Here is a 12,433-nt window from a genome sequence, read left to right as displayed (position 1 = left end):
TCTTGGTTTCTTATGTGGATTTATTGTTAGGCAGTTTCATTAACCAGCGCGGCAACAACACACAACAGCAGTCACATTTTCGTTTACCGTAAAGCAGTTCGTCTGCCGTAAACAGCAATGTTGTGACACTCTTAAACAGGGCAATACTGCCATCTACTGTACATGCATATGTGACAATAACATCTACAGCTTTTAGAGAGTGCAGTGCACAACTGCGCACACAACAAGGAGACGAAGCAGAAGGCATCATCAGAGAGGGTGTTCAGCATGGTTAGAAAAATAGTGACAGAGAATAGAACAAGGATGGACAATTCAACCCTTAACTCAACAATGAGTAGATGAGTGTTATGTGTGTGTATATGTGTAAATAAATGAACACTGAAATTCAAGTATTTCTCTTTTATATATATATATATATATATATATATATATATATCGCTAGAATTCACTGAAAGTCAAGTATTTCTCTTATATATATATATATATATATATATATATATATATATATATATATATATATATATATATATATATGTATGTGTGGGAAAAAAATCACAAGACTATTTCATCTCTACAGGCCTGTTTCATGAGGGGGGGTACCCTCAATCGTCAGGAGATTTTAATGGGAGCATTCGCATACCATGGTTTATATAGGGCACAGAGTGGGTGGGTACAGGCTGGCCTAGGGGCGTGGTGATTGGCTCATGTGTTACCTAGGAGGTGTTTCCGTCTATGGCGGCATGCTGTTACAATTTCGCTGCGCTTGTTGAGGGATGACAGGTCTGGACGGTAAATAATAAACAGTGTCTCTTTCAAGCATAGGTTGCATCTTTTATTACCACTATTGTAAGGTGTGCTGGATGCAAGAATTTGCCATGTTATTGAATATTCAACATTATTGTCTTTGAGGTCCCAAATGTGTTTGCTGAGTTCTGTGGTATTTCGCAGGTTTTTGTTCCTGAAAGAAGCCTTGTGATTGTTCCATCTGGTTTTGAATTCTCCCTCGGTTAATCCTACATATGTGTCGGATGTGTTAATGTCCTTGCGTATTACCTTAGATTGGTAGACAACTGATGTTTGTAAGCACCCCCCGTTGAGAGGGCAATCAGGTTTCTTTCGACAATTACATCCTTTGTTGGTTTTGGAGTCGTTCTGTCTGAGGGCCGACGGCTCATTTGCAATTGTTTTGTTGTGGTTTGAGATGATTTGTCGTATATTGTTCATGCAGCTGTAGCTCAATTTAATGTTGTTCTTGTTGAATACTTTTCTTAGGATGTTGTCTTTGGGAAAGTGTTTGTCAATCAGATTGAGGAATTTGTGTCCAATGTTCTTTGAGACGTTTTTGCTGTATGGGGGGTTGTACCAGATGATGTCGTTCCGTTTTCTGTTCATATATATATATATATATATATATATATATATATATATATATATATATATGAAATACTTGACTTGGTGAATTCTAGCTGTAAATATACTCCTCCCCTCTTAACCACGCCCCCAACCACCTCCCGAAATCGGAGGTCTCAATGTTGGCAAGTATGGCCTATCTCAGCTGCACACGTCAACAGATTATATTAGTGATAAAGTCGCTACAAGGAGAGATATACGTTTTCAAGCAAATTGGTGTATGTGTAAATAAACCTTTTCCGCACTATAAGGCGCACCGGATTATAAGGCGCACCTTCAATGAATGGCCTATTTTAAAACGTTGTTCATATATAAGGCGCACCGCATTATAAGGCGCATAGAATAGACGCTACAGTAGAGGCTGGGGTTGCGAGACCTGTTGTGGCTCAATATTGGTCCATATATAAGGCGCACTGTCAGTTTTTGAGAAAATTGGAGGTTTTTAGGTGCGCCTTATAGTGCGGAAAATACGGTAGTCACTCACCAAAAGCCAAATGCAGTCGCTGACCAAAGCATTGTATCACTCAGAAGTCGAGAATTTGGCGTGGGGGCGCCATATTTTTTTTTTAAGTTTGATGTTTTGCGTAGTTGTGCATCAGAGAAGCCTACGTACTAAACACGCAAGGAGCGGGGTTGAGCCAAAGGAAATGACCTGTGCTTTGCCCGTCAAGGATAGAGAAGACCAAATGTCCGTAACAAAGACACATCAAGATACCAGTATGTCGGTATGGTCATAAATATATACCGCTTTCTAAAATATACCGGAGAAACTACAAAACTGGTATATTTCCCAGTATTATAGTTCTAGGTTTGGTTCTAACTAACCATGGGAGAAACATTAGCTAACATTCTTTTAACGTTATGTGTTTGCTTGGTTAGCGCGAACACACAGAGGAGGGCGGAGCCACAGCGCTAAACTAGCTTGAATGTGAAGTAGTGCACCAAGAAAATAATAAATGCATAATACATTTTTACAGAAGGCTAATTGGAGTCGCTTTATAGCAGAAAATAACCAACTAAAAAGAGGAAATTAGCATATAGATCAGGGGTGTCAAACTCGTTTTAGCTCAAGGGCCACATGGAGGAAAATCTATTTCCAGACTGGTAAAATCCAACAACTCCAGGTTGTTTTCTATGTTTTACTTTGGCCAAAAATAGAACAAGCACCTTATGAAAACGTACACATCACAAAACACTTCAAGTTTGTTGAAAATTCTGAGGAAATTGGTGCAGTTTCAAAAACACAATGAGCTTAGACTTTGTCTCAGTGTATCTACAAATGTAAGTCACAGTCTTGCTGGGATTGAACAAAAAACACGACATGTAAACTCTTTGAGGTATCAAATACCTCCTTTGTCATGTCCACGTATCAATCCAGTGCTCACCCAACAAACCATAAGAAAGGGAGGTAAAAACTATTCGAAAGGGTTACGTTTTCTCGTTTTTGTCAGAGACATTATAGGGGAGTAAGAGTACCAAATAATGGTGTGTTCGAAGCAGAAGTAAAACGGCAGATTTTAGGTTTAATTTGGGTCGAGGGAGAAGAGCTGCAGCTAGGGCTGGGCGATATTGCCTTTTTTTAATATCGCGATATTTTAAGGCCATATCGCGATACACGATATATATCTCGATATTTTGCCTTTGCCTTGAATGAACACTTGATGCATATAATCACAGCAGTATGATTATTCTATGTGTCTACATTAAAATATTATTCTTCATACTGCATTAATATATGCTACTTTTAAACTTTCATGCAAAGAAGGAAATCACAACTAATAAAATCACTATTTTTTTCATACGGTGTTGATCTGTAAATGTTTGCCTCGGCATTTTGATGGTGTGGGCGTGTGGCACAGAACGGAGATATTGACGTGCGGAGTAAGCCCTCTTCCTTGTCTAGCGGGTGCCTTTTCAAATGATGCTACATATTAGCAGTGTAGCCGAGTGTCCTGGGTTCGCCTATACAGTGTACTAATCTAATAAAATAATAAACGGGAGACATTAGAGCAGGTTCGGTAGCCACCGCTTCTTTAATGTCAACATCACACACCTCCTTCCACAACCACAGACACCCTACGTCACAGCCCTACGGCAACTCTCCTCCTCCTTACCTAACACACTCCGGTAACTTGGGACACCCTGAACTGTTTGTTACAGCAGTAATGCTACTTTTCATAGCAACGCTTTTGCCCCACACTTGACAAATTACAGTTGTCTGTTCCACATCTTCCCACTTGAAGCCAAACCACCGCCAGACAATGGAACCCCTGCTGCGTTTTGGGGGAATTAATTATTCCTCCATTTGTTACAAGATTCGCACCTTCTTTCTCTTGTATTAGCGCTCGCACCACTCCGCTAGCATCACAGTTAACGTTAGCCATGCTGCTACCTCTCTGCTCGGGGAGGGCGTATATGTATGTGACGTATGTCGTGACAGTATGTGACGTATGTAAGAAGGTGCGCTTGTCTGTCTGTGAGAAGGAGAGACAGGAAAGAGGAGGAGAGCCTGTAGTGTAATGCTCGCAGCTAAAAGCAACTGCGTGAGAACGTATACTCGATATCACGATATAGTCATTTTCTATATCGCACAGAGACAAACCCACGATATATCGCGTATATCGATATATCGCCCAGCCCTAGCTGCAGCCACGCTTTACTTTGTACCTCTTGCTAGTTCTAACAGAATTGCTATTGTGACATCCAGTGGACACATTTAGAACAGCCGTTTCCTTCATTCAAAAAAAACATGCAGCTCATTTTAATACTTGGCAAACTCATCACGCGGGTTGGATAAAACCTGTTCGGCCCGCGGACCGTACGTTTGACACCCCTGATATAGATTCATAAATCGGGAGGGACAATAATATCCACACAGTACTGCACCACGTCTGTCAGCCATACGTAGATACGAGGAAGCAGAGAAACGACACACATCTTGGAGCCGCAAGTTTTAATGTGACTGGGGAAAAAGTGTCTGAACATTCTGCGGTTTTATAAGGCACAATAATTGAATCAAGGATGCCTGCTCGCCAAGTGGGGACATATATTTGTTTTTTTCAGTGAGCAGGCTACAATAGTTCTCACAAATCTAGTCCTATATATATATATATATATATATATATATATGTCTTAATAAGGTTATCCAAAAAATAGTGCTCGATACCGTAGTAGAGCGCAATATATGTATGTGTGGGAAAAAAAATCACAAGACTATTTCATCTCTACAGGCCTGTTTCATGAGGGGGGTACCCTCAATCGTCAGGAGATTTTAATGGGAGCATTCGCATACCATGGTTTATATAGGGCACAGAGTGGGTGGGTACAGGCTGGCCTAGGGGCGTGGTGATTGGTTCATGTGTTACCTAGGAGGTGTTTCCGTCTATGGCGGCATGTTGTTACAATTTCGCTGCGCTTGTTGAGGGATGACAGGTCTGGACGGTAGATAATAAACAGTTTCTCTTTCAAGCATAGGTTGCATCTTTTATTACCACTATTGTAAGGTGTGCTGGATGCAAGAATTTGCCATGTTATTGAATATTCAACATTATTGTCTTTGAGGTCCCAAATGTGTTTGCTGAGTTCTGTGGTATTTCGCAGGTTTTTGTTCCTGAAAGAAGCCTTGTGGTTGTTCCATCTGGTTTTGAATTCACCCTCGGTTAATCCTACATATGTGTCGGATGTGTTAATGTCCTTGCGTATTACCTTAGATTGGTAGACAACTGATGTTTGTAAGCATCCCCCGTTGAGGGGGCAATCAGGTTTCTTTCGACAGTTACATGCTTTGTTGGTTTTGGAGTCGTTCTGACTGGGGGTCGACGGCTCATTTGCAATTGTTTTGTTGTGGTTTGAGATGATTTGTCGTATATTGTTCATGCAGCTGTAGCTCAATTTGATGTTGTTCTTGTTGAATACTTTTCTTAGGTTGTTGTCTTTGGGAAAGTGTTTGTCAATCAGGTTGAGGAATTTGTGTCCAATGTTCGTTGAGACGTTTTTGCTGTATGGGGGGTTGTACCAGATGATGCCGTTTCGTTTTCTGTTCTTTTTTGGCTGGTTTCCTGGCGTGGGTTCATAGGTGAGGGTGAAATTGTATCCGCTTTCATCAAGGGCTTTTTGGTACGGGGGGGTTGCTTGGTCAAATTCAGCTTTGCTAGATGACAGCATCGATAGCCTTTTATTGATTCCGGTAGGTATTCTTTTCGTGGTGGTGGGTGGATGGTTGCTGTCATGGTGCACGTATTGGAGTGTTGTGTTGGGTTTCGTGAATGGTTGGTAGCTGTTATTTCTCAGGTTGAAAGTGACGTCAAGAAAGTCGCCAAGGAGCAGCGAGAATACCAAGAAGCGCATATGCCAAATTTTCAAAGAGAACGGCCTACGGATCACGATTGAAGCCAACAAGCAAACCGTCAACTTTCTTGACGTCACTTTCAACCTGAGAAATAACAGCTACCAACCATTCACGAAACCCAACACAACACTCCAATACGTGCACCATGACAGCAACCATCCACCCACCACCACGAAAAGAATACCTACCGGAATCAATAAAAGGCTATCGATGCTGTCATCTAGCAAAGCTGAATTTGACCAAGCAACCCCCCCGTACCAAAAAGCCCTTGATGAAAGCGGATACAATTTCACCCTCACCTATGAACCCACGCCAGGAAACCAGCCAAAAAAGAACAGAAAACGAAACGGCATCATCTGGTACAACCCCCCATACAGCAAAAACGTCTCAACGAACATTGGACACAAATTCCTCAACCTGATTGACAAACACTTTCCCAAAGACAACAACCTAAGAAAAGTATTCAACAAGAACAACATCAAATTGAGCTACAGCTGCATGAACAATATACGACAAATCATCTCAAACCACAACAAAACAATTGCAAATGAGCCGTCGACCCCCAGTCAGAACGACTCCAAAACCAACAAAGCATGTAACTGTCGAAAGAAACCTGATTGCCCCCTCAACGGGGGATGCTTACAAACATCAGTTGTCTACCAATCTAAGGTAATACGCAAGGACATTAACACATCCGACACATATGTAGGATTAACCGAGGGTGAATTCAAAACCAGATGGAACAACCACAAGGCTTCTTTCAGGAACAAAAACCTGCGAAATACCACAGAACTCAGCAAACACATTTGGGACCTCAAAGACAATAATGTTGAATATTCAATAACATGGCAAATTCTTGCATCCAGCACACCTTACAATAGTGGTAATAAAAGATGCAACCTATGCTTGAAAGAGAAACTGTTTATTATCTACCGTCCAGACCTGTCATCCCTCAACAAGCGCAGCGAAATTGTAACAACATGCCGCCATAGACGGAAACACCTCCTAGGTAACACATGAACCAATCACCACGCCCCTAGGCCAGCCTGTACCCACCCACTCTGTGCCCTATATAAACCATGGTATGCGAATGCTCCCATTAAAATCTCCTGACGATTGAGGGTACCCCCCTCATGAAACAGGCCTGTAGAGATGAAATAGTCTTGTGATTTTTTTCCCCCACACATACATATATATATATATATATATATATATACGTATATCCATGCTGTGCGCACTACATCGAAAAAACAGAACTGACGCAATACTGCATATTCAGTAGTCAAAGGAGGAGCATATTATTAATATTATGTACAATTAAATGTAATACATTTGGAATATATAATAAAAATATACAATACATCAACAATATATAAAACAATTTAAGACTACTGTATATTTTGGGGAAAAAATCTGAGATGTTACTTTTTGGTTATATCGCCCAAGTTACTGTGCATTATATATATCTATACAATAGCCTGTAACACAACATATCCTTTTGTGTAAATTGTGGGTCGCTGGGCAATGAACAAGAATCGAACAACAAAATGTATTCATATTTATGTCAGCCTTTAAAAGGGAAGCGCAGTTTCCCTCCAGTTTAGCGTTGCCCTTTCACAAGGTTACAGCAGCCCGCGGAAGACGCAGCAGTACTTTGAACCCCTGCCTGTTTCTCTGTGATAGTCCATCACTGGCTGCTGCAAGAGACTCTAATAACGGATTACAGTAGAGCCGCTCCATATGTTTTGCTTTGGCTTTGATTTTTCATTAAAACCATGATTTGTCACATAAATGTGAGTAATCCGTAATAGCTAATAAATGTAGATTGGAAATGTGCTAAATAAATGACTGTTTAAAGGGAAACTGCATTTTTTATGGAATTGTTTCTATTGCTCACAATCTTTACGAGAGACAAGAAGACAGATGTATTTTTTTATGCATTTTAACTAAATAAACATAAATAAAAGTCTGCTTAAATGGAGGCAATGGGAGGTCCTTTATTCCACCCATAAAGCCCTCTGAATAACCCTTCAAAACCGCCAGCAATACTCCATTCACATTTTGTGACTTGAATATTAACCAAGTATTATTGATATTGTTATTAGAAGCGCTAATGCAGCCAAACTATTTTTAGTGGCACATTTTCACAGAGAGCTAAATAGCTTGTTGTCGCTTCATTGACTTCATGCGCTAGTGAGCTTGTCAGGCTTGCTACTGACAATTTGGTCATGTTTGGGTTTTCCTGTGTTTTAATTCCTGTTCAGTGTTATTTCTAGTTTCTACTTCCTGTGTTTAGTCTCTGTGTTTTGAAGCACCTTTACTTTTTGTTCCATGTCCTGTCAGCACACCTGATTATCGGTCCTGCTAAACACCAACATTTATTTAATAATACCACCTTAACATTTGACAACCAAACAATTACACAAGGCGAATCAGTAAAGAATGTGGGTATTATCTTCGACCCAACTCTCTCGTTTGAATCACACATTAAGAGTGTTACTAAAACGGCCTTCTTTCATCTCCGTAATATCGCTAAAATTCGTTCTATTTTATCCACTAGCGACGCTGAGATCATTATTCATGCGTTCGTTACGTCTCGTCTCGACTACTGTAACGTATTATTTTCGGGTCTCCCTATGTCTAGCATTAAAAAATTACAGTTGGTACAAAATGCGGCTGCTAGACTTTTGACAAGAACAAGAAAGTTTGATCATATTACGCCTATACTGGCTCACCTGCACTGGCTTCCTGTGCACTTAAGATGTGACTTTAAGGTTTTACTACTTACGTATAAAATACTACACGGTCTAGCTCCGTCCTATCTTGTCGATTGCATTGTACCATATGTCCCGGCAAGAAATCTGCGTTCAAAGAACTCCGGCTTATTAGTGATTCCCAGAGCCCAAAAAAAGTCTGCGGGCTATAGAGCGTTTTCTATTCGGGCTCCAGTACTATGGAATGCCCTCCCGGTAACAATTAGAGATGCTACCTCAGTAGAAGCATTTAAGTCCCATCTTAAAACTCATTTGTATACTCTAGCCTTTAAATAGCCCCCCTGTTAGACCAGTTGATCTGCCGTTTCTTTTCTTTTCTCCTCTGCTCCCCTTTTCCTTGAGGGGGGGGGGGGCACAGGTCCGGTGGCCATGGATGAAGTGCTGGCTGTCCAGAGTCGGGACCCGGGGTGGACCGCTCGCCTGTGCATCGGCTGGGAACATTTCTGCGCTGCTGACCCGTCTCCGCTCGGGATGGTGTCCTGCTGGCCCCACTATGGACTGGACTCTTACTATTATGTTGGATCCACTATGGACTGGACTCTCACAATATTATGTCAGACCCACTCGACATCCATTGCTTTCGGTCTCCCCTAGAGGGGGGGGGGGGTTACCCACATATGCGGTCCTCTCCAAGGTTTCTCATAGTCATTCACATCGACGTCCCACTGGGGTGAGTTTTTCCTTGCCCGTATGTGGGCTTTGTACCGAGGATGTCGTTGTGGCTTGTGCAGCCCTTTGAGACACTTGTGATTTAGGGCTATATAAATAAAGATTGATTGATTGATTCTCATTTAATTAGTTATATTTAGTTCCACCTGGGTCCCTCCTTGGATCATTATACTTTTGAGACTGATGCTTAAGTGTGCTGTTTTTGTTTGTTCCCTGCTTCCTGGACTATTAAATTAGTTTTACTTACAAGCCGTCTGCTATCTCTGCATCCTTGTCATGGATCACTAGATCCATGACAGAGCTGCTTTCTTGCCTCAGAGCTGGTGAAAGTTTGTTCTAGATCATAATTTATGTCTCTCACCTGGATAGTAGAAGGATGAGGACATAATCCAACAAATTCGTCAACTTTGGCATCCAATTTAGAACTGAAAAAACGCTTGGTTCCACCCCCTTTTTTCTTCGCAAGTATTATGAGTCGTTCTTCATCTGAACGGGAATATATCAATCAATCAATCAAAGTTGATTTATACAGCCCTTAATCACAAGTGTCTCAAAGGGCTGCACAAGCCAGAACGACAACCTCGGCTGCCAACAGTCGCCATTCCAGTGACAGCAGAAATTGTACAGGAAGTGATGTTTTATTATGTTTGTTGACTCATGAAATCTGCAGTGATGTTGTCAAAAGAAAAAGCGAACGTTGTGATGCGTTTGTGAAATTAATGTTTGGATGTTTTTTAAGCGCTATATAGACAGAATAGAGCTACTGCCCATTAGCTCCATTGTTAGCAGACTTTTGATCGCATGTCAGAATGCATAAAAAAATGTAAACGTGTGCTTGTCTTACTTTTGGATTGTGAATGATAGGCAAAATTACAAAGAAAAGTGCTATTGCTTTCTAAAGACCGGCGTCCTTTGCAGTGGACATTTGTGCACAAACATAACATAACACAATTGTTTCCATAATTTGTAACACTGACAAAAGAAATAACGTTCTTTTACTATGTATTGGATTGCGCTGAAATTACTTTTAAGATATTTTTTTGCCTTGCATGTTCACAAAACACCATTCATTGCTCCAGAAAGGAATAGTTTGTTCAAATGTAGTCCAAATAAAATTGTATTGACAGACTTTCTGCTCTAGTTTCATTGCCTTTTGGGCTAATTGTCCGAGTATTGGCTCAGCCGCCAGCCTAAATGTGGTTGCCAGATTTTTTTTTAAAGTGCTTTGCTAAAAGCATGTCGCCAACCCCCGCCAAACAGCACTACAAACAAAACAAATAAGTGAAATTGTGGTGTTTTATGCCTCCCACATGCACTTGTGCATGAGTCAGCAGAAAATGCAGACTTACAGTATGTTGTCTGGAGAGAGAATGCAGGTGAAATAAAAGCCAGTCATGTTGCAAGAGGACACAATAAATATGAAATGAACGGTTTGAAATGTGCCTTTTTGTACACTATTTCTTTCAACGCCGTGTTGACTCGCACAGGATACAGTAAGGACGTCCTGACCTGACGCGGCATCCTGGAATCGTCAGGTCATTTTATACGATATCAATAGTGTTTCAGGTCGAACATTTTTGCATGAAAGTGCATATTATTGACATGCTGTCGTGAGATTACGTTCCGAAGAGATCTGTTATTAAAAGAACTGAGCCTAAAAGTCACCTTGGGAGGGCCGTACGGAGGAAGAGGAAGGACTCATGCATTGCATTATTGATAAGAGATTGTATGGTGTTATTGTATGGTAAGGCAATGATGTCATGTCTCCAACCTTTTGCACGCCCTGTGCACAATTGATCCCACTCGGGGATTTTTGTGTCCTTCACCTTCCATGCTTCTTTTTGTCACCAACAAAACTGCAGGCGAGTTGAATTCCCTGCTACTACAAGCGCACCCCTCCCCCCACATCCTATGTAGGTCATCAATGACAGCATCTGCGACGTGAAAAGGAGCATGTGCTTGACGGGGATGGAGAAGGAGGAAGAGGAAGAGGAGCGCGCCGCTTACCTTCTGCTGCCGCCTCGCCATGTCCGTGGGCTGCTTGGCGTTGAAGGGATACGCCACGCACCGCATGACGAACACATACAGCTGCAGCTTCTTCTTGCGCTCCTCTTCCTCCCTCTGCAGCTTCTCCAGGTCGTCCTTCTCCTCGCTGGCGGCCGACGGGCTGGGGCTGGTCGGGCGGGCGCTGCTGCGGCCGCTGCTCGGCGCCAGTCCGCCCGAGCTCTCGCTGGTCCTGCTCGGGGAGATGCGGGACCCGGCCTGGGGCGCCATCACCTCCTTGCTCTCCTCCTCCACCATCCCGTCGGACTCCTCCTCGCTGGACGACGGATCCAACATCTTGAGGCGATGACCTTCCTAGTGCGGATCCCCGACTTGCTACGATTTTGACCGCCCGCCCCCCGACCTCCTCACCACCTGTGTCGCTAGGATGAATGAGAGCCGGTGTTCGGACTGGGTTCGGGCCCGGGCTGCACTCGGTGGCTGGGGAGACGCGAGCGGTGCTGAGAGACGAGACGACGCCGCTTCACACTGAGCATCCTCCGTCGACGCTTACGTCTTTGCCGTCTTTTATTGGCCAGTCCCTGCTGCGGATGCGAGGGGGAGGGAGGGGAGGGACACATAAGAGAGGTAGGTGTCCTCTCCACGCGCTTTCTTCCGCGCGCATGCGCAGTGGCAGGCCGTCCCTGGTCCTGCACGGAGTGGAGAAGGATGTCTGAGCTTCCTGGAGGCAGCAGTGGTACACCTAAAATGGCTGCCGTGTGATGCATGTGAGCTCTACTTTAATGACCTTGTGCGGTCTTGTAGTGTTTTTTTGGGCATTCATTTACATGTAAACCTACTGCGTTAACGAAGCAGACTCCCAAAAAATGATCGTATATTCTAAACAATGATTTGGTGCATTTTCAAACAGTTCAAATTAACCTGCTGCCCAAGAAAGGACAACAACTATTCTCAACAAAAGAGGAGAAGTATAAAAAATAGAGATGTCCAATAATATCGGCCTGCCGATATTATCGATGTAATATCGGAAATTATCGGTATCGTTTTTTTATTATCGGTATTGGTTTTTTGGGGTTTTTTTTTTTTATTAAATCAACATAAAAAACACAAGACTTAGACTTCCTTGTTATTAGGGCCCGCAATGGCCCATTGCAAAAGGACTCCCGAAGGGAGTCCTTATGCAATGGTACATAAGGACCTATTGTTATTCTAAGGTTTTATTATTAGG

General features: G+C 42.5%; 1 protein-coding gene across 10 annotated transcripts in view; it reads right to left on the bottom strand.

Annotated features, from left to right (window-relative positions):
* cadpsb (Ca2+-dependent activator protein for secretion b) overlaps positions 1 to 11,849 on the bottom strand; it is a 286,320-nt gene extending 274,471 nt beyond the window's left edge. For 3 of the 10 annotated variants that reach the window (XM_061923562.1, XM_061923565.1, XM_061923567.1), the window contains exon 1: positions 11,209 to 11,840. In XM_061923562.1, coding sequence (XP_061779546.1) covers positions 11,209 to 11,541 — 333 coding nt within the window. In that variant the 5' untranslated portion in view covers positions 11,542 to 11,840. Of the gene's footprint in view, positions 1 to 11,208 lie in introns of all 10 variants that reach the window. The other 7 variants (XM_061923564.2, XM_061923566.1, XM_061923570.1 and 4 more) reach the window with 6 other exon arrangements.
* Positions 11,850 to 12,433: the final 584 nt, after the last annotated feature.

Source organism: Nerophis lumbriciformis, linkage group LG28, assembly GCF_033978685.3.
Source record: "Nerophis lumbriciformis linkage group LG28, RoL_Nlum_v2.1, whole genome shotgun sequence".
Lineage (NCBI taxonomy): Eukaryota > Metazoa > Chordata > Actinopteri > Syngnathiformes > Syngnathidae > Nerophis > Nerophis lumbriciformis.
Note: the sequence above shows the minus strand (reverse complement) of the source record. Positions and strands in the feature narration are given on the sequence as shown.